This window comes from Hyla sarda, chromosome 5 (genome assembly GCF_029499605.1).
Source record: "Hyla sarda isolate aHylSar1 chromosome 5, aHylSar1.hap1, whole genome shotgun sequence".
Classification (NCBI taxonomy): Eukaryota; Metazoa; Chordata; class Amphibia; order Anura; family Hylidae; genus Hyla; species Hyla sarda.
The window spans coordinates 372,170,463-372,194,622 of NC_079193.1; the positions used below are offsets into that span (position 1 = coordinate 372,170,463).

At 42.4% G+C, this 24,160-nt stretch overlaps 1 protein-coding gene across 3 annotated transcripts in view; it reads right to left on the minus strand.

The window, feature by feature from the left end:
* The window catches only part of COL22A1 (collagen type XXII alpha 1 chain), a 395,576-nt gene that overhangs the window by 246,657 nt on the left and 124,759 nt on the right, over positions 1-24,160 (minus strand). For all 3 annotated transcript variants that reach the window (XM_056522812.1, XM_056522815.1, XM_056522813.1), the window contains 4 exons: positions 18,390-18,501; positions 9,179-9,302; positions 7,091-7,366; positions 2,616-2,696 (listed from right to left, as the gene is read on the minus strand). In XM_056522812.1, coding sequence (XP_056378787.1) covers positions 2,616-2,696; positions 7,091-7,366; positions 9,179-9,302; positions 18,390-18,501 — 593 coding nt within the window. The remainder of the gene's footprint in view (positions 1-2,615; positions 2,697-7,090; positions 7,367-9,178; positions 9,303-18,389; positions 18,502-24,160) is intronic.

The following is a 24,160-nucleotide window of genomic DNA, read 5'->3' on the forward strand; positions in this document are numbered from 1 at the left end:
ATGTAGTCGGCGCTGCCGGCTCGATCCCCGGCAGAAAATCTGCCCAGAAATTCCACAGTGTGAACCTAGTCTAAGGCTAGGTTCAGACTACGGAATTTCCGACTGAAATTCCGTTTTAAAATTTCCGTCCGAAATTCCGCTTGCTAAAAAGTACATGCGAGTCAATGGGATTTCCGTGCACCTGTTCATACTTCGGATTTTTTCACTCGGAATTTGCGTACCTAATTTCCGCTAGAAAATTTCTGCATGAAGAAAGGAGGTGCTCTTTTTTTCAGACTGATTTCCGCCGCAGAATCCCATTGACTTCAATGGGACTCTCATTTCCCGGCGGATTTTTGTTCGAACGTGGAACATAGGCAGATTGAAAGCGGATTAAATGCGGAAAATCCGTACGGATTTGAGTCAGAAATTTAAATATGATCAGCCCACTGGTTCTTGGACTAGTCCACATTCTTCCTTTTAAATACGCATGGGTCAGGTCATGTGATCACATGGTCCAAAAGGGGCTGGACTTGGCTCTCAGTGCACTCCCACTGTTTTCGACATCAAATTTAAGCGGAAATTTAAGGCGGATTACTTGCGGAAATGACAAAATTACGCATGAATCTGAAAAAAGCCTTTGGAGGCGGAAAATAGTCGAAAATTTTGCAGGCAGACAGTCGGAAATTTCGTAGACTGAACCTAGCCTAAGGGTCTATTCACACAGCAGAATTTCCGCTTGCAGAATTTCTGCTTATGGAATTCCGCCTCAAATTAAAGCCCATAGACTTCATTGGGATTCCACACTCCCATTCACGCTTCTGAATTTCCGCTTGCGGAATTCTGCTAGACTTCTATGGGATTTAATTTGAGGCGAGCAGAAATTCTGCCGTGTGAATAGACCCTCAAGGTGGCCATACACATTACATATGCCCAGATTTATCAATCTGCCTGAAGCCCTAAGGCTAGGTTCACACTACGGAATCTTCGGGCAGAAAATTTCCGAGATTCCGAGTGCGGCCAGCGCTGACTGAATCAGTCGGCGCTAGGACCGCGGGCACACTGCAGTCTCCAATAGACTGCAATGTGTTCCGCAAGTATTGCCGCCTGAAGAATGAGCAACGCCATTCTTCAGGCGGAAATTTTCAAGCGGATTTTCCGTTCACAAATTCCGCTTCACAAATTCACTACACTATATATTTTAGTAAGCTGAATTTCTGCCTGCAATTTTAAAGCGGAATTGCAGGCGGAAATTCCGGTGTGAACCGAGCCTTAGGGTATGCTCACACTGCGGAATTCCCGCACAGTAAACGTTAGCATCAGTGTGAATGGGTCTTCCGCGAAACCCGTTCACACTGCAGAATTTGAAATTGTTCCGCACAAAGAAAGAACATGTTCATTCTTTGTGCGAAAGTCTGCGTGTACTGCAGTGCCGCGCAGTCCTACCACCACCGGCTGCCAGGCTGAAACTCCTCTCGCTGAATTCCGCGAGCGGAGATTCAGTGACATATCCGTAGTGTGAACATACCCTAATTGTCTGTTTTTTTTCCATAACAACCAATCACAGCTCAACTTTCATATCTTAACATGCTCTAGGAAAGTGAAAGTTGAGCTGTGATTGGTTGTTATAGGAAAAGAATAGATAATTAGGGCTTCTCCTGAGCTCCTTCCAAATGGTGGTACTGGTGATAGCCATCCAATATCCAATACCACCACTCAAGAAGCTCTGAAGATAGAGAAAGATTCATAAAAACCTGTGTAGAGGAAGAGTCGAGCAGTTGTCCATAGCAACCAATCAGATCGCTTCTTTCATTTTTACTAGTGTTGCTCGCGAATATTCGCAATTCGAATATTATTCGCGAATATCGCATATTCGCGAATATAGCGCTATATATTCGTAATTACAAATATTCGTTTTTTTTTTTTTTTTTCTTCACAGTACACATCACAGTGATCATCCCTCTCTGCTTCCAGCTTGTGTGGTGTAAAGAAGGCTCTAATACTACTGTGTGAGACTGGCGTGCGAAAATTCGCATATGCGAAAATTAGCATATGCTAATTTACGCATATGCGAATTGTCGCATGTGTTAATTTTCGCATACGCGTATTTTCACATGCGCGAAAATAAAAAGAGAATATGTCGAATATGCGAATATTCGCGAATATATGACGAATATTCGTTCATATATTCGCGAATATTCGCGAATTCAAATATGGCCTATGCCGCTCAACACTAATTTTTACTGAAGACTCTGAAAAAAATAAAAGCTGGAATCTGATTGGCTGTTCTGGACAACTCCATCACTCTTCCTCTACACAGGTTTTTATAAATTTCCCCCATAGTGTCCAAAAATGGAGTGTCCTGAAATGATGTTAAATGGATAACTGGGATGGATGCCATACAAATGAAACGCCTGCCATCCTGAGCGCGGCAGCGCTACATCTTGTTAGCACAGGACGCCAACGCGCTGCTACCTCACATCCAGCCCAGCGAATGGTAATAACCATCTTAAGCTCACCGATTGCATCCTGTATACCCTTAGTCTTTATTCTGTATAGTTTGGGTTTTGTATTGGCATTTTAGGATGAAGTTATAAAATGAAAAGTATCATAGAAGTAGAAATGAAATGTCTTACCGGGCCGCTGGGAATATCACAACAGGTCTCCAGCTCGGCGTGCCGCGAGTCACAGTATATGACGATGCGCTGAAGATCAAACTGAGGAAACAAGACGAGAAATGTCACACCATACGGCGTCCAGCACGGTCCGTGGTCATGTCTGTGGGGGGGGGGGGGGGGCGCACCACAGTAATATATGTCTCACTGAGAGTAATAAATACTCAAACACTGGTTCAATTCATATCTAGCTATCTATCTCATATCTATCTCATATCTATCTATCTATCTATCTATCTCATATCTATCTATCTCATATCTATCTATCTCATATCTATCTATCTCATATCTATCTATCTCATATCTATCTATCTCATATCTATCTATCTCATATCTATCTATCTCATATCTATCTCATATCTATCTATCTATCTATCTATCTCATATCTATCTATCTCATATCTATCTATCTCATATCTATCTATCTCATATCTATCTATCTCATATCTATCTCATATCTATCTATCTATCTATCTATCTATCTCATATCTATCTATCTATCTCATATCTATCTATCTCATATCTATCTATCTCATATCTAATATCTATCTATTTATCTTTCTATCTATCTCATATCTATCTATCTATCTATCTCATATCTATCTATCTATCTATCTATCAATCTATCTCATATCTATCTATCAATCTCATATCTATCTATCTCATATCTATCTATATATCTATCTAATATCTATCTATTTATCTTTCTATCTATCTCATAGCTATCTATCTATCTATCTATCTAACGAAGAGAACAACAGCACTCAATTCCGTGAAAAGATGTGTGGCTTTATTCAACCAAGCATACAGGAGGCCTCCTGTATGTTTGGTTGAATAAAGCCACACATCTTTTCACTGAATTGAGTGCTGTTGTTCTCATCGTTGGATTTACTGGACCTGTGACCGGGTTTACCAGCAGCACCAACATACATCTAACAGTGCTGCCCACCTTTCTACAATATCTATCTATCTATCTATCTATCCATCTCATATCTATCTATCTATCTCTATAGCTCATACAGGGTTGCCAACTTTCTTGCAAAAAAAATACCGGCCACGCTAATTTGCATAATTCATTATATATGTGTGACATCACAGGAAGCTCCGCCTATGCCCATACATGCCGCGTCAAGTAATGGCACAGGGGGTTCAGAAGGGGATTAAAATGGCACGGGTGGGGGGAACAGAGAGGGGCAATTTAAATGGCACAGGAAGATCAGAAGGGGGCAATTGAAATGGCACAGGGAGATCAGAGGAGAGGGATTGATATGGCACAGGGAGATCAGAGGAGAGGGATTGATATGGCACGGGGAGATCAGAGGAGAGGGATTGATATGGCACAGGGAGATCAGAGGAGAGGGATTGATATGGCACGGGGAGATCAGAGGAGAGGGATTGATATGGCATGGGGAGATCAGAGGAGAGGAATTGATATGGCACGGGGAGATCAGAGGAGAGGGATTGATATGGCATGGGGAGATCAGAGGAGAGGAATTGATATGGCATGGGGAGATCAGAGGAGAGGGATTGATATGGCACAGGGAGATCAGAGGAGAGGGATTGATATGGCACGGGGAGATCAGAGGAGAGGGATTGATATGGCACAGGGAGATCAGAGGAGAGGAATTGATATGGCATGGGGAGATCAGAGGAGAGGGATTGATATGGCACGGGGAGATCAGAGGAGAGGGATTGATATGGCACGGGGAGATCAGAGGAGAGGGATTGATATGGCACGGGGAGATCAGAGGAGAGGAATTGATATGGCATGGGGAGATCAGAGGAGAGGGATTGATATGGCACAGGGAGATCAGAGGAGAGGGATTGATATGGCACGGGGAGATCAGAGGAGAGGGATTGATATGGCACAGGGAGATCAGAGGAGAGGAATTGATATGGCATGGGGAGATCAGAGGAGAGGGATTGATATGGCACGGGGAGATCAGAGGAGAGGGATTGATATGGCACGGGGAGATCAGAGGAGAGGGATTGATATGGCACGGGGAGATCAGAGGAGAGGGATTGATATGGCATGGGGAGATCAGAGGAGAGGAATTGATATGGCACGGGGAGATCAGAGGAGAGGGATTGATATGGCATGGGGAGATCAGAGGAGAGGGATTGATATGGCACGGGGAGATCAGAGGAGAGGGATTGATATGGCACGGGGAGATCAGAGGAGAGGGATTGATATGGCACGGGGAGATCAGAGGAGAGGGATTGATATGGCACAGGGAGATCAGAGGAGAGGGATTGATATGGCATGGGGAGATCAGAGGAGAGGAATTGATATGGCATGGGGAGATCAGAGGAGAGGAATTGATATGGCATGGGGAGATCAGAGGTGAGGGATTGATATGGCATGGGGAGATCAGAGGAGAGGGATTGATATGGCACAGGGAGATCAGAGGAGAGGGATTGATATGGCACGGGGAGATCAGAGGAGAGGGATTGATATGGCACAGGGAGATCAGAGGAGAGGGATTGATATGGCACAGGGAGATCAGAGGAGAGGGATTGATATGGCACAGGGAGATCAGAGGAGAGGGATTGATATGGCATGGGGAGATCAGAGGAGAGGAATTGATATGGCATGGGGAGATCAGAGGAGAGGAATTGATATGGCACAGGGAGATCAGAGGAGAGGGATTGATATGGCACGGGGAGATCAGAGGAGAGGGATTGATATGGCACAGGGAGATCAGAGGGGGTGATTAAAATGGCACAGGGGGGGTCAGAGGGAGGCAAATGAAATGGCTCAGGGCGATAAGGGGTGGAGATTGAAATGGCATGGGAGGGCTTGAAATGACACATGGCCCCTGTGTCATTTTAGTCCCCCCTAATCATCCTGTGCCATTTTAATTGCCCCCCCCCCCGAATCAGGGGGGGTCAATTAACATGACGTGGGGGGATTCGGGGGGCAATTAAAATGTCACAGGGGGATCAGGGGGTTCAATTTAAACTCCTAAGATCCTTCTGTGCCATTTTAATTGATTAAACCCCACCTTCCTCACCAGTCCCCACCCCACTTCACCCCACCATACCATTAATACATTGACCCCCTCCCTCCTTCATTTCCCCCATGGCGCCACAGTCTAGAGAGCTGCCTCTACCTCACTGCAGGCAGCTTCTCTCTCACAGCAGTCTGTTTGCATCGGTGGGCTTTCTGGTGAAGGCTGCACCTTTAATGACGTCCTCCTGCGCGGCTCCTCAGCACAAGAGGACGTCACTCGCCACTGCCGCAGGCTGCAGCTAACTAATTTTAAGTGGCCGCTGCACTGGCTGTAGAGACAATCTTGGGCAGCGAGCGGTGGTGGCGGTGGCAAATTTGATTCTCGCCGGCTGGGGTGGGCGCGGGGCGCTCATTAATTAAAAATCACCGCCCATTGCATGAAGTTACCGTCAGCAAGGTAGAAATACCGACTGTGCCAGTAAATTACCGGCTGGGTGGCAACCCTAATCTCATACCGATCTATCTATAGACAAAAATAGATGCCGCACATCACATAGTAGAATTCAAGCGGTGGATTTATTCCATGATGTGAGATGTGAAAGAGACTACATTTCACCAGCCTCACACTGGCTTTCTCAAGTGACTAAATGGAATAAATCCACCGTTCGAATTCTGCTACTTGGTGTTCTGCATGTATTTTTGTCTATGGATTAGAGAACTGGAGGGCTGAGGATGTGCTGTTTTTATTTGGAATTTATCTACCTCATATCTATCTATCTCATATCTATCTATCTATCTATCTCATATCTATCTATCTATCTATCTATCTATCGCAGTATACTGCAGGAAAGCAGCACTCCACAATATATTAGTATTGAAGGACAGCGGCACTACAATGCGGTGAAAAAGTGGTCTTTTATTTACACAAACTTGGTGCGATGTTTCAGCAAGCTCACCTAACCATTTTCAAGGCTTATAAATGGCTAGATGACTTAGCTGAAACGTCGCACCAAGTTTGTGTGAATAAAAGACCACTTTTTCCCTGCATTGTAGTGCCGCTGTCCTTCAATACTCTATCTCATATCTATCTATCTATCTCATATCTATCTATCTCATATTTATCTATCTATCTCATATCTATCTATATATCTATCTATCTCTCATATCTATCTATCTTATATCTATCTATATATCTATCTATCTCATATCTATCTATCTATCTATCTATCTCATATTTATCTATCTATCTCATATCTATCTATATATCTATCTATCTCTCATATCTATCTATCTTATATCTATCTATATATCTATCTATCTCATATCTATATTTCTATCTATCTAATATCTATCTATCTCATATATATCTATTGTCTAATCCCAGTATGTCATATACTGTACATATCTGCTCCTCGTATCCTCTCCCATGATAACATAAAGATATAAACGATCTATTATTTAATTGCAGGATATATAAACTCACATCTACAGGAACGCTGTCATAGAGGCGTTTGCCAATCACGGTCTTTCCCTGGATGTCGATATTTTCTCGTTCCTCGATAGGTAAAGTCATGACCAGCTTGCAGTCGATGTAGAGGATGACAGTCTTGGCTTGGACTTTCAGAGCAATCTTATGCCAGTTCCGATCGAACAGTTCACTGACTTGGCTGCTACGGAAACTGGCTTTAACCGCATCCTTTATGACTCCCACCGAGCTGTACTCTAAGACTTTGTTCTCTCCATCCAACCTCAAAGACACCTGTGAGCGATAAGAAGATGGTGAGGACTCGGCACAGGTTCATGGTTACTTACTCGTATAACTAATAATAATAAAGTAATAATAATATGGGACATTTGAGACCATTGACCATTGATGGACTCCAAACATTGAGCCTATTTGGATCACTACCTACATTTTATTCCACCCAGCTTTTCCAGTCTCCTGAAGCCCCAGCACTGCTATGCCTTCTCCCTGCCCCCACACTGATGTGTTCTCTCCCCCTCGCTCTTCTGTCAGCCCACAATAAATATAAGAAGAAAGGAAGAAGTACAGCGCGGTATATTCAAAGCCGGTCGTGCAGTTTATTATGGCAAGCACGCAGTACACAATAAATGCATGATGGTGACGCATTTTGGTCAGTGACACCCGGCCTTACTCAGTAAGGCCGGGTGTCACCGGCCGAAACGCGTCACCATCATGCATTTATTGTGTACTGCGTGCTTGCCATAATAAACTGCACGACCTGCTTTGAATATACAGCGCTGGACTTCTTCCTTTCTTCTATTTGCCTTCGGTGGGGTCTGCACCTGTCCAGGTCGCGGTGGATCGTTCTGGGTGAGCTGGCCATCACCTTTTCTTCATGCACAATAAATATTTTTACCTCCTCCAACCCCGTCCCCTCTCCCTGCACCTACACTAAATATTATCTGCATCTGCCTACTAAAAGCAGCCATATTGGAGTTCTTCAGGGAACTGGGAAAGCTTTGCGTGCCAAACAGTTTGTGTGCCACCCAGCTTTCTTAGTCTCCTGAAGCCCCTGCACTGATCGACTGTTCATCCTCCGTGCACTCTGGCACTGCCATGCCCTCTCCCTTCTTCCAAACTGATTTATTATCTCCCCCCTCACTCTTTAAGCAAAAAAATCTCCTCACCCAACACCCCCCACCCCTGCCCACCCTGCACCCTATCCCTGCCTCTGAAGTACAATTAGCTGTCTATGTATACCCAGATTTCCCTGACCGCATGGTTGTCAAGTTTAGAGTTTCAATGTCTTGAGTGTGAGTTTAGATCTCGAGCCTAGAGTCATGTAAGTTGTCAAGGACTACAATGGTCATGTGAAATCAAGCCTGGGTACAACATGAACTTACTGAAAATATTCGGCATACCAATGTCGTTTGGAAAAAAAATTTGACATGTCCTAGCAACATTTCAAAAGTTTTGATCAGTGGGGGGTCCGAGTGTTCAGACCTCCGCTGATCAGGAGAACAAACCGGGAGAAGTGTGTGCTCAGTGTGGGGGACGTGCACAGGTTGACCAAAAAGGGGGTTTGAGCCCCTGTCCTTGATGTCCCTCCTAAAATTGCTGGGAAGTCTGGTGTCATTATGGGGCCATTTCTATAAATAATTATGAGAAGTGCCCCTTTTTTGCAGTTCAGCCCCTGCCCCCCAAAATGTCTGTGCACGTCCCTGCTCAGCAGGTTCTCTCCCGACTCTGTATCACGTGATCAAGACAACTCCTAATGTAAGTCTATGAGCGTGTCTCGATCACATGACACAGAGCAGGGAGAGGAGAGTGCGGTAGTGCAGACTTCACCCATCTCGTTTTCCTGATCGGCGGCGGTCTGAACACTTAGACCCCCGCCGATCAAAACTAAACACTCTAGAAATGTCAAAAGTTTTTCTAAATGAAAAACTTTGAAGGATTGTATCATTCAGGTTTTTTTCTCCCAGATTTTTAATTGATGGATCATCCATAAGTATCACATTAGGGGACTCCTGGGTTTGCCTCAGGAACCTTAGCATTTTCATGAAATTATATTTTGGAACTTAATAAAAATATATCTTGAAATACCTGTGGGATCCCGTACTTGTCAATAATTTGCCAAATGTACCAATCTTCCCTCCTGGAAGTTTTTCTGAATCTGAATGTGGTTACAAAGGCATATTCATCTGGCAAGCCTTGTGGAAATATATCCCTATATAAAACAAACAAACAAACAAAAAAGTTATATTCCCAATATACAATTTATCTTACTGTAGTAAGTTACAGTAGTAAATTCATAGGGTCAACATTAGCACCATGCAATGGATAACAAATTAATGGCTGCAGTGCCTCCTAAGAAAGGGAGTTAGGAGGTGTCTGATACTTGTGGATAGACTACAATATATACTCCTTGGACTCTGGCAGGTGAATAGTAGTGTTGAGCGCGAATATTCGAAATTCTATTTTTTACTGCAAATATCGGCACTTCGCAATTCCGCAAATATTTAAAATATAGTAATATATATTCGTAATGACAAATATTCATGTTTTTTATGCAAATTTTTATGTGAACATCGGCACTTCCAGATTGGACACTGATCCCTCCCTTCTTTTAGCTGAGATATATTTGCGCATGTGCACTATGTGAGTTTCATTACGAATTTTAGCATGAAAAAAAAAAAGAAAGAACATAGAGAATATGTGAATGTTGCAAACATAGGACGAATATTCGTCCATATATTCACGAAATATCGCAAATTCGAATATGGCCCCTGCCGATCGTCAATAGTGAATAGCCCCAGATGACTGTGTTCCTACACAAGAAACATGTTGGTCTTGATGGGCATAATGTGGTGCACTAATCTAAGCAGGAGGCAAGTTAAATGGCTGGGAACCTCAGTCACAGCAGTAACTGAGTAAATATATTGGACTGAAGAAAATAAAGAAATGTCATGACTTGAATAGGAACCATTAACGGTCATTATTCCAGTGCATGGACTAGATAGTATGTAAGTTGGTCGGCACTTCCATTGGTGGTGCACATGGTGGATCAAGTCCCAGCACTCACCAAGTATATTCAGGTATAAGGAGCTTTATTATATATCCTTCAAATCAAACAGGAAGCGTTTCGGCGGTAGCCTTCCTCTGCTGTCAGCAGAAGAAGGCTACTGCCGAAACGTGTCCTGTTTGATTTAAAGGATATGTAATAAAGCTCCTTATACCTGAATATACTTGGTGAGTGCTGGGACTTTATTCACACGGACTATGTATAACAGAGAAAGTAAATGTTTTGATATTAGTTGGTAACATTTTGGTGTATATTATGTTGATGTATAAGCGCTATAGCAAAAGTGCAATGGTATAAATAACAACAACAAAAAGAAGTAATTATTTGGACATGAAATTTCCATAACGTTTTTAGTTAATATATGTTACAGTGTATTCGGTCATTGAAAATAAGAGGATGCCCACCGAGGGGACTCTTTCCTTGGAGTGAATGTTTGCTTCCAATCCCTCTACAGTGATGCAGAATATGGTGGCTGAAATTCACTTCTAGGCAGCCCTGTTTTAGGGAGGTTTTGTTTGCATTCATAGAATAGGGCTTTAAGTGGTTTGCTTTTCCCCGGAGAGATCCAACTAATGGTAGGGGTTCTTTTATGGGGTTGTCGCATTACTGTCAACCTATATGGGAGCCTGACTGCAGTGGGTAAGGTTATAAAGCAAATGTAATTCATGGATCACCCGAATCTACCAAAGCGAGAGTTGCTGGTTAATCGTGGCTTTTTGCTCTGGCTCTAGAGAGCCCAAGAAATAATAGAAGACGGTCCCAACTAGAGATGAGAAAGACCACCCTGATTAGAGATGAGAAAGGCTACCCCGACTACAGATGAGAAAGACCAACCTGACTAGAGATAAGAAAGACAGTCCCTACTAGAGATGCGAAAGACCATCCTGACTAAAGATGCAAAAGAGTACCCTGACTAGAGATGAGAAATACCATCCCGACTCGAGATAAAACAGACTAGGACAAGAGATGAGAAAGACTGTCCAGATTGGACATGAGAAAGACCACCCCAACTAGAGAATTCGAAAGGCTGTCCCGACTAAAGATAAGAAAGGCCATTCCGACTAAGGATAAGAAAGACCATCCAGACTAGAGATGAGAAAAATGTCCCGACTAGAGATGAGAAAGGCTGTCCCGACTAGAGACAAAAAGACCACCCCGACTAGAAATGAGAAAGACCACCCTGACTAGAGATGAGAAAGACCGTCCCGACTCAAGATAAGACAGATTGGGACTAGAGATAAGAAAGACTGTCCATATTGGACATGAGAAAGACCACCCCAACTAGGGATGAGAAAGACCATCCCGACTCAAGATAAGACAGATTGGGACTAGAGATGAGAAAGACTGTCCATATTAGACATGTGAAAGACCGTCTTGAATAAAGATAAGAAAGACCGTCTCGACTAAAGATAAGAAAGACTGTCCCGACTAGAGATGAGAAAAACCGTCCCGGCTAGAGACGAAAAGACCACCCCGACTAGAAATGAGAAAGACCACCCTGACTAGAGATGAGAAAGACCGTCCCCACTAGAGATGAGAAAGACTGTCCCCACTAGAGAGGAGAAAGACCGCCCTGACTCAAGATGAGACAGATTGGGACTAGACATAAGAAATACTGTCCAGACTGGATATGAGAAAGACTTTCCCAACTAAAAATGAGAAAAACCGTCCCGACTAAAGATAAGAAAGACTGTCCCGACTAGAGATGAGAAAGACTGTCCCGACTAGAGATGAGAAAGACCACCCCGACTAGAGATGAGAAAGACCATCCCGACTACAGATAAGAAACACCGTCCTGACTAGAGATGAGAAAGACCGTCCCAACTGGAGAGGAGAAAGTCCATCCTGACTCGAGATGAGAAAGATTTGGACTAGACATAAGAAAGACTGTCCAGATTGGACATGGGAAAGACTGTCCCAACTAAAAATGAGAAAAACCGTCCCAACAAGAGATCAGAAAAACCGTCCCGACTAAAGATGAGAAAGACTGTCCCGACTAGAGACGAAAAGACCACCCTGAGTAGAGATGAGAGACTGTCCCGACTAGTCATAAGAAAGACCACCCTGACTAAAGATGAGAAAGACTGTCCTGACTAGAAACAAGACAGTATGTCCCATCTATGGATGAGAAAGACTGTCCTGACCAAAGATAAGAAAGACCATCCAGACTAGAGATGAGAAAGTCCCAATTTATTCCTAATAATTTACTCATCGAGAGTAGAAGATATATATATATATATATATATATATATATATATATATATATATATTCGGTGTCCCTTTAAACGCAGAGCGCAGTCAGTTTTACAATTTATCGCTTTTTGGAAGAAACAAAAGAGAATTTTAGCTCTGGGAGGAATGAATCACCAAGATCTGAAAACTCCCGGTTATATTCTCCTGATATTTCTTCCATCCGGCGTCTATGACTATTGCCCTGATTAGACACATTAAACAAAAATCAGACGTTCACTCGCGACATGATGGGTCGTATCCCAGGGACCAGGCATCTGCTGCTTTACGTGACATCTTCAGGTGATTACTTTTTACATGAGAACAAATCAAACCCAACATTTCCGGAGCTTCACTCTTCACTTCACTTTTTATAGGAAATTTCTTAATCAGAAACTTTTTTTTTTTTTTTAACACACAAATATACAGCTATACATATATATATATATATATATATATATATATATATACAGTATACGGCCAATATTGGATACAAGAGGTGCCTCTAGGTCAGTGTCTCCCAACCAAGGTGCCTCCAGCTGTTGCAAAACTACAACTCCTAGCATGCCCGAATAGCCGAAGGCTATTCGGGCATGCTAAGAGTTGTAGTTTTGCAACAGCTGGAGGCACACTGGTTAGGAAACAATGCTCTAGGTAGATATATTCAGGATGGAAATCAGTTAGCAACAACAGTACTATTGGGACACTTATACCAGATATATGATGTTTTCATGCTAGGTAGTATGTTCCGATCTACAGAAATTAAAGGGGTTATCCAGAAAAAAACCGTTTTATATATATATATATATATATATATATATATATATATATATATATATATAATCAACTGGCTCCAGAAAGTTAAACAGATTTGTAAATTAATTCTATTAAAAAAGCTTAATCCTTTCAGTACTTATGAGCTGTTGAAGTTGAGTTGTTCTTTTCTGTCTAAGTGCTCTCTGATGACACGTGTCTCAGGAACTGTCCAGAGTAGAAGCAAATCCCCATAGCAAACCTCTTCTACCCTGTGCAGTTCCCGAGACAAGCAGAGAGGTCAGCAGAGAGCACTGTTGTCAGACAGAAAAGAACAACTCAACTTCAGAAGCTGATAATTATTGGAAAGATTTTTTAATAGAAGTCATTTACAAATCTATATATCTTTCTGGAGCCAGTTGATATATAAGAAAAAAAGGTTTTTCCTTAAATACCCCTTTAACTTCACTAAAAAGTATGTGGTAGAAATTACAAACTTTAAACAATTTTCACTAATTGAAATATTTATTTTGCTTGAATTTATTTTTATTAAATAATTAATTAATTCAGACAAAATGCAGAAATGCCAGTGGTAAATGATGATTCCTTTTATTCGGATCCCAGTAAAAACCACAGGATACGCGGGACAGCCATTAAAACAGTAACAGAAAGACAGCATGGACGCGTTTTGGGTATAACCCTTTGTCTATGCACACCAACTCTCAGGTATAGTCAGACATATATAGGGATTTGAGGGTGGAAGGGCTCGAATCCCTATATACGTCTGACTATACCTGAGAATTGGTGTGCATAGACGAAGGGTTATACCCGAAACGCGTCCACGTCTTTCTGTTGTTGTTTTAATGGCTGTCCCGCGTATCCTGCGGTTTTTACTGGGATCTGAATAAAGAAATCATCATTTACCACTGGCATTTCTGCATTTTGTCCGTTTTCCTTTGTCAAGCCGTGCTGGGGATAGAGTGAGCGGACCTCCTTCCTTTAATTAATTCATTAATTCATTAATTAATTCATTTATTTATTGATTTTTAAGATAAATCCTACACCTACATAGGTTTGATGGAATTTTTTTTTCTTTTTTAGGATTTATCTTTCTATTCATTTTATTCAACAATTTTTTAAAATTTGTATATATATATATATATATATATATATATATATATATATATATATATATATAGGGCCAGGGCTTCCCAGATAGGTCAATTACAAGTTTTAACGTGGGTTCTGATACCAACAACAAGTGCTCCAATGGAAGTACAAAAAAGAAAGACAGCGAACAGGTACAAACAGTTATGCGTAGAACACCACATGTAACATCAGGAAGGGGGAGGGGGTCAGGGAAGGTAGAAGAGGTAGAAGAGTCAGGCACCAAGCAGTGGAAGAGAGGTTTACAAAAAGAGGAGCGACAAGAAAAAGAGAAAAAAAAAGAGGGGGGGGGGGGGGGGGGTAAGGAGTCCGGAACCCCCCACAGGACATCACAGAGTTAGTAGATAAGACTAGCTCGGAAACCCAGTGTCAGAGGGAGATCACAGGGACCTGCATCTCTGGAAGGAGCAAAACTGCCCCCATGGGAGCCAAGTGGTCTCAACACGCACAGCATCTTCAGGGTGAACCGACATTAAATCCTCCATCTGACGTGAGTTGGCGACTTCCGCCAACCATTCGTCTAAGGTAGGGGGGTCAACAGACCGCCACCTTCGGGATATCACCGCCTTCGCAGCCTGAAGGAGGTGTCTCGCCAGAGACTTCTTGTATTTAGCCTGCGTCATGGGAAACATAAAGAGTAGGGCTGCTGCAGGGGTGTGGGGGACACAAATCCCGGTGACCTCCTGAACAACCCAGAGGACCGATTGCCAGAATGTAGTGAGTTTAGAGAAGCTCCATCAGACATGCGTCATAGTACACCGCATCTCCAGCAAACGCTGGGGACCGAGGGATATCAGCGGTGAAGCATCGCCGGGACACGGTACCAGGGGGTGAGAATTTTGTAGCAAGTTTCTTGGGCTTTCGTGACTACCACCGCTTTATGGGTCAAAAAGAAGCATTTGGCCCAGGCTTCAGGGGAGAACGTCACTCCCAATTCAGCTTCCCAAGCAGTGCATTAAGCAGGTACAGCGTGCTGATCATAAACAAAAGATCATAAAGAACGGAGATGGAGTGGCGAGGGTACGACGAGGCTAAGCATAGGCACTCAAAGGGCTGCAGGTCCCTATCTAGGTTAAAAAGGGCGGTGATGAAGGAATAGAAATGGCGTAATTGCATATAGGCAATGGGGGCCCTGGCGGAGGAAGGGTATTCCTCCAACAGAACTTCCAAAGGTTTCAATTGACGCGTAGCTAGAATATGTCGAAAGCGTAAAGGGGCAGTTCGAGTGGCCCCAAAAAAGGGGCCGGCAGCGGAGGCTCCAGGTGGAAAGTCAGGATGGTCAGTTATGGGGAGGAGGGGGCCCTGGCGGTCAATCAAACTACTATTCCCACATACAGAGTGCAGGGAGGCCAGGGTGTGACGAGTGGAATAGGATGTAGGAAAGGCAGTCAAGTGAGCTGGGGACCAGGTCCAGGGGAGGGTGGACAAAGCCTTGGGACATAGGTCTTGGGCCAGGCGGACCCATTGCTTGGATTCGGTATTGTGCGTCCAGTCAAGGACCCGAGCATGCACACAAGCTAAGAAATATAAAAGGCAGTCCGACAGGCCCGCTCCGCCAGACAGTTTAGGCTGTTTTATTATTTTTTATTTATTTCATTTAACTATTTTTAGTTTGTATTTGTTGACATATTTACTGTATTTTGCTGAATTTAAATTTTTTTACTTTTAATTTTTTTGTTTTGTACCATTTGAATTATAAATCCTATACATCTTCATGTACGTCAATGACAATCGTTGTGGTAGGGACTAGGGATCGACATGACTTCGTGGGAAAAACAAATCTTTAGAATTCTGATTTCCTATGGAATTTTTATTGTTTGTGAGTCACTTTAATTCCTCTCTCGGTCTATGAATACATTAACATTTGACATTCTTACACCGAGTTCCTTCCGTCTGACACACAATAAATAAGGCACGATCACTATTTTGTGAAGGGGAACTAGGTGGGTGTAAAGGAATCTGACATTGGCTGCTCTATTATCTCTGCCCTGTGCTGGAAAAGTCAAATAGTAGAAAAACTAATGAAGAATACTATCGAAATGTTTTCTATGTGAAGATCTTTATTATTTATTTACTTATTATTTAGGGGTTGGGTATGGGGCACCCATGCAGGTTCAAGTTTTAGGGTCTCCCAGTTGTGTTGTCCACGATTAAAAAGATATGGGGATCCACATGAAGGCTACGAAGATCATTTATGTTCCCACTGAGCCATCTCCATTGCCTTAAAGGAGATATCCAGTGCTGAAAAACGTATCCCCTATCCTAAGGATCCGACCGCTGGGGCCCCCCGTGATTTCCTGTACAGGGCCCCAGCAGCCTGCGGGAAGGGGGCGTGTTGACCACCGCACAAAGCAACAGCTGACACACCCCCTCAATACAACTTTATGGCAGAGCCGGCGTGCTGCCTTCAGCAATCTCCAGCTCTGCCATTGCCATGTATTAAGGGGGCGTGTCAGCTGCCGCTTTTTGCAGTGTACACCCGCTATCTGGCCAGCGAGCCGGGCCCCGTACAGGAGATCGCGGGGGGCCCCAGCGGTCAAAACCCCTGCAATCTGAAACTTATCCCCTATCCTTAGGATAGGGGATGAGTTTTTCAGCACTGGACTACCCCTTTAAAGGGGTACTCCACCCCTATACATCTTATCCCCTTTCCAAAGGATAGGGGGATAAGATGTCTGATTGCAGGGGTCCCGCCGATGGGACATCCGAGATCTCAGCTGCGGCACCCAAGACATCCCATTTTGCTGCCTAAATAAATCAGATTTTCTTCAATATATTATACAAAATAAGAAATCATTTGGGGGAGAACTTTATTTGTAGCATAGCAAAGGCAGTAATTGAGTCCTGATCCCAAAAGGGGACCAAGGAACCCCCTGTAACATTGGAAGACACCAGTTGGCCTTGTTACAGATGTTACTTTAAAGGGGTACTCCGCCCCTCGACATCTTAGCCCCGATCCAAAGGATAGGCGATAAGATGTCTGATCATGGGGGTCCCGCCAATGGGGTCCCCCGCGATCTCTCCTGCAGCACCCCAGTCATTAGCTGCGTGGAGCAAAGCTTTGCTCCGTGGCTAATGACTCACGATATAGGGGCCGGAGTATTGTGACATCACGGCTCTGCCCCCCTCGTGGTGTCACGCCTCGTCCCCTCAATGCAAGCCTATGTGAGAGGATAAGATGTCTAAGGGTGGAGTACCCCTTTAAGGCAATGGAGATGGCTTAGTGGGAACATAAGTGATCTTCATAGCCTTCATGTGGAACCCCATATCTTTTTAATCGTGGACAACACAACTGGGAACCTCTCAAACTTGAACCTGCATAGGTGCCCCATCCCCAACCCTCAAATACAAGATCTCAGTACTGCAAACATATAGAAAGAGTTCTCCATTAGTTGTTCTACTATTTGACTTGTACAGCACAGGACAGAGATAATAGAGCAGCCAATGTCAGATTCCTTCACACCCACCTGACTGGGGGGCTGCAGGAGAGATTGCGGTGGCGGGACCCCCATGATCAGACCTCTTATCACCTATGCTTTGGATAGGGGATAAGATGTCTAGGGGCGGAGTACCCCTCCCTTTAAAGTAACATCTTTAACAAGGCCAACTGGTGTCTTCCAATGTTACAGGGGGCTCCTTGGTCCCCTTTTGGAATTAAGACTCAATTACTGCCTTTGCTATGCTACAAATAAAGTTCTCCCCCAAATGATTTCTTATTCTGTATAATATCCTGAAGAAAATCTGATTTATTTATGCAACAAAATGGGATGTCTTGGGTGCCGCAGCTGAGATCGTGTGGGGGGGGGGGGGGGTCCCATCAACGGGACCCCGGGATCAGACATCTTATTCCCCTATCCTTTGGATAGGGGATAAGATGTCTGGGGGCGAGTAACCCTTTAAGTAAGTGCCAACCTGGCATTAAGCTGAAAATTTGAGTGACCAGAGATGACTTGAGATTTAATAGGTGGAGCATATCCCTCACAATCATGACAATGACTTTGACTTGTACTACAACGGGGTCTCGAAAAGCTCATACACCCAGCTATATAAATAACTAAGAGCCATAAAAGGTGGTGGACTCACTCGGTTCTCTGTACGATGGGGAAGGTCCCTAGACGCACAAAGGAGCTTTGAACCCCGGACTCTTTCCCTCCGACGACATCTTTTATGTTGAATAACTCCATGAGGTCAAAACCTGTCACAAGATAAAAGCAGACAAGGAAAAACAGATTATTTCACATTTTATAACTACAAAAGAAAGAAAAATATCTTTCTGGTGCCAGCTAAATGGATCTCTTTAATGGTGATCAGTACCCTCTCGATGACCAACATCTTAATATGGAGTGATAGAATGAAGACCATTGAGTTAGAAGTACTGAAAAAAGACATGGCTGCTGCTTTCTTCAAGAACCAGCAGGACATCTGACCATAGGTTGTGCCTGGTATAGCAGTCCAGTCACATTGAAATAAATTTAGCTGAACTGCAATACCATAGGTAACCTGTGAACAAATGTGGCGCTATTTATAGAAAAAAGCTATTTTAATACTGTTTGACATCTCTATCAGTGTTTGGCTTTTACATAGCTTTACTACTTAAAGGGGTACTCCGCCCCTAGACATCTTATGCCCTATCTATTTATCTAGCTATCTCATATCTATCTATCTCATATCTATCTATCTCATATCTATTTATCTATCTATCTCATATCTATCTATCTCATATCTATCTATTTATCTATATCATATCTATCTCATATCTATCTATTTATCTATCTATCTCATATCTATCTATTTATCTATCTATCTCATATCTATCTATCTCATATCTATCTATTTATCTATCTATCTCACATCTATCTATTTATCTATCTATCTCATATCTATCTATCTCCTATCTATTTATCTATCTATCTATCTCCTATCTATCTATCTATCTATCTATCTCATATCTATCTATCTATCTATCTATCTATCTATCTCATATCTGTCTATATATCTATCTAATATCTATCTATCTATCTCATATCTATCTATCTATCTATCTATCTATCTCATATCTATCTATCTCATATCTATCTATCTCATATTTATCTATCTATCTATCTCATATCTATCTATCTCATATTTATCTATCTATCTATGTGTCTATCTAGGGCAACAGAGAAGACCGCAGCACACAAAGTGTCTCTGTGCAAAAAATAGCTCTGTTGCTATTGAAGTTGGAGCCTCCTATGACTGCGTGCACCTATTCTACCTCTATTCTAATTGCCTGGCGGATCTGTTGCTTCTTCTGTGAAATCTATCTATCTATCTCATATCTATCTATCTATCTCATATCTATCTATCTATCTCATATCTATCTATCTATCTCATATCTATCTAATATCTATCTATCTCATATCTATCTATCTAATATCTATCTATCTATCTATCTATCTCATATCTATCTATCTATGTCATATCTATATATTTCCTATCTATCTATCTCATATCTATCTATCTCATATCTATCTATCTCATATCTATCTCATATCTATCTCATATCTATCTCATATCTATCTAATATCTATCTATCTCCTATCTATCTATCTATCTATCTATCTCATATCTATCTATCTATCTCATATCTATCTATCTATCTATCTATCTATCTATCTATCTATCTATCTATCATCCCTAGTAGGATTAATAAACTATTAACTTTCTCTTTATCAGAATATAACGTTGCTGTCTGATCTCTTTGGGACACAACAGTTCTTTCTTTATTGTCTGAGCAGAACCGCAACGTTCAGTTGCTTCAAAGCAACATTTTTTATTTCTTGGAAATGAATGAGGGGTCGTGCCCTCTGCCCTCATGTGAAGGTCACTTTCTACAATGCATATGGATATTACTCATTTCCCAAAATGACGTTCTATTAGCAGACATTCTATGCCAGGATTAGGTCCCCCCATTAATAAGGTGACTCTCCGGCTCCAGCGCTGGAGACACACAGATCCTTTTCATATACGTTTGGTGGTTTATGCGAAACTGAATTAACGCCCGGATAATTAAAATATATTGTTAAAGCCGATCGTCCCCAATGCTATTTATCTAGATTCCATTCCTTAATGCACATAGATAATGGAAGGGAAAATGTATGTTTTTTTTTAACCCACAAAAATGATCTGATTTTCACAAGAGAGGCATGCAATGTGAATCAACCAGATTTAAAATGTTCTCACCACTAGGGGGTGCTCTAACCTATTGTACTGCACATTAGAGTCCTGCACGGGACTGTTTTTTAATCCCGCTCCCGCCTGCGCTCGATGATTTTTTTGACCAATCCCGCCCGCTCCCGCCAAAATGTTTGTCCAATTCCGTCCACTCCCGCTAACACAGAAATGTACAGACACTAAGGTGCAATGCTCTGCACATACTCCCCATGTATAGCAGTGTGTGTAGTACATTTTATATAGGTTTTATTCTATCGATACAGGTTTTATTTTATTTTACTACTTTAAAAAAAATTACAACTACATGCACCAAAATGTGTACGCTTTAAATTGTCATCTTCTGACCCCTATAACTTTTTTATTTTTCCGTATACGGGGCTCATTTTTTGTGCCGTGGTCTGTAGTTTTTCGGTACCATTAGACTTTTTGATCACTTTTTATTATTTTTTATGACATATGAAGTGACCAAATTCGCAATTTTGGACTTTAGTATTTTTTTTTTTTACGTGTACACCATCGACCGTGCCATTTAATGACAGCATAGTTTAGAAATTTATGCATGCGGCGATACCACATATGTTTTTTTTTTTTTTTTTTACATTATTTTAGTAAAAAAATGGGAAAGGCAGGGGGATTGAAGCTTTTATTAGGGAAGGGGTTAATTTTTGTTTTACACATTTTTGCTATAGCTCTGAGGATCACCGACCGCCAGGGCCACAGCACAGCGCACAGTGAGTGTGTGCTGTAATTGGACATTCTGACCTACCGTACAAGGCCCGGGCGGCGGCGGCTGAAAAAGATGAAGGGTCAATGATCCTCCAGGACAGGCTGAGCGGGGGATCCAGATAAAATGTTGGCGCGGCGCTGGAGGGGGAGGAGACATTAGGGAGGAGCAGCAGCCCCACACTGGTGAGTGAGTGGTGACTGTAGTCAGAGGGTGAGGCTGAGACTTAGTCACTGAGGCTGCTGCGGGATTTGCGGGACAGTGACTGACCGCCCGCACCCACCTGCAGCAGCCTCCTGACCACCCGCATGTTTTGGGGTGGGTCCCGCGGGATCCCAATCCCAATGCAGGGCTCTACTGCACATGTCTATAAAATAAGTGATGACTGCTCTAGTGGAAGGTGTTTCTTGTTAACAGCACACCAAGTGGTCGGCTAGGGTATTACAAGCATAGTTACATAGTATGGCTGAAAAAAGACATGTGTCCATCAAGTTCAATCAAGGAAAAAGCAAAGCATCATTTTTAGATTTTACATTTTTTATTTTAGTAGTACTAAGTATTACTTTTTAAGTCTTTCTTAAATAATGGACATGGGTGTGGTATGGGATCTGATGAATTTTGTAGTTTTGTCTAAGGTTAGTGTTTGTGATGCTAAAGAGCAGTGTTTTCCAACCAGTGTGCATCCAGTTGTTGCAAATGTACAACTCCCAGCCTTTGGCTGTCCAGGCATGCTGGGAGTTGTTGTTTTGAAACAGCTGGAGGCACCCTGGTTGGCAAGAACTGCTAAAGGGATAGGACAGGCTGTAGAAGTGAGGAAGTAAAGTTCTCTGGGCAGAAAACTATTTCATCTATAAGAAAAGTTGACCAGGCGGTCTAGGCTGGATGGTGAAAATTGACGGGTCTTGTTTGAGGTTATTATTTGTGTTGCCATAGAGCACTGTTTCCCAACCAGTAGGTCTCCAACTAATACAAAACTACAACTACCAGTATGCCGTGCCAGCCAAAGGCTGTCAAAGGCATGCTGGGAGTTGTAGTGTTGCACAACACAGCTGTAGAGGGTGACAATGGGCTGTAGAAGTAAGGGGACAAAGCTGTCTGGGTAGAAAATCCTTTCATCTTTGACAGAAGATCACCTGACGGTCTAGGCTGAATGGAGAATATTAAGAGGTAGCTAAAGACGTACAACCCCTGGCAAAATTGGTGAAGTCCCCCCACTTAGTCCCCATTCACACGGTGATCCTGCATCATCTCCATCAATGCAGGTTGGTGAGCGAGTGATCAGTGATATCACTTTCATCCAATCCTCCACACTCCAGGATTCTGTTTTATTTTTCCCCTGTAACTTTGTTCTCTTTAGTTATATATATAGTAGCCTTATTAGTCCAGTGATGCAGATTTACATATGTATATATATAATATATATATTTGTTTTCTATCCTGTGCTCTGACGTTTTTCTTGCTTTACCTGTATGTTTTCCTTTTATAACCTTTCCATTTTCTTTATATTTGCCCTATAGTTTACACACAGCTGACTGGAAACAACAATCATCTTCTGCCATATTGCATTTCTTGAAGTTGTACAATCTATCCAATTAATACAACTGACAGCTCCCGTGTTAGCTCAATTTGTCTATTAATGAACCAAGCAGACAGCTCTGTAAAGTCTGTCAACATTTTACCTTTTATGTGCAGAATAATTAGCATTTTTACAAACCTGTAAGTGCCATCAGGGGTGAAGTCCTGGGGAAAAAAACGCTTCTGAACTCTTCCACTCAAGGGCTGGTCCTGCAGGACTCCTGCTAATGGCAATGTTGTTCTTGCTATAGTAAAAGTGCAGGAACTTTGTTCCCATGCGTTCCTGCTGGACTTGAGTGGTGTTGAGCACGAATATTCATAATGCGAATTTTTATCGTGAATATCGGCACTTCACGATTTAACGAATAATTAGAATATAGTGCTATATATTTGTAATGACGAATATTAGTTTTTTTGTTTTTTTTCACATGCAAATTTTTATGCAAATTTTCCCTGCAAATTTTCGATTTGAAAAAAAAGTGAACGAACATAGCGAATATGCAAAGTTCGCGAACATAGGACGAATAATCGTCAATATATTCGCGAAATATCGCAAATTGGAATATGGCCCCTGCCGCTCATCACTAGACTTGAGCCATCCATAAAAAGAAAACAATTATAGATCAGTATAAAATACAAATTATTATTATTATTATTTTGAGAGCCCCCCCCCCCCCAGTCCAGTGGTCCCCCAGCGGTCAGGGAATAAGTTGTGTTCCCCGATGTACCCCTTTAATATAAGATTGCTGGGGTGCCGATATCCATCCACCGCGTGAATCATTCTCACCTGCTCATAAAGTGAACAGAGATGGAAGTAGACAGCGCCATACATTTTGTAGTGGCCATGCTGTGTTACTGCAGCTCAGCTCCCATTGTTTTGTATGATATATGTGATTTGTGTATTTGCTTTGACATCCTCTAAGTGCAGGGATTCCATAATGTTTGCCGGGGCTTGAAGATAATCTGTCTTCGGATGACACTACTGTCGTGAGTCACACGTCTCTCTCTCTCTCATTCATTATGGTTAATATTAGCATGAGGAGAATATAATAGGACTCCGGGGCCCCTCATCGTGACTTCTTATACATTTGCAGTAAATGCCTCTCAGCAGTCGATCCCCTATGAAGTCTAAGACTGTGGGTTATTTCCAGAATCACCAACCGGCAAGGACAGAAATAAAAACGGTCTCAAATCCCGGGATTATAAATAGTAAATTCACCATCTGGACTGGAGCGAATCACTTTTTTTTTTTACAGACTTTCTCCGGTGAACGTAAAACATTTGAATTATACAATCGCTTTCCAATGCAAATTTAGTGTTTGGAAAAGGTTTCCTGGAGCGA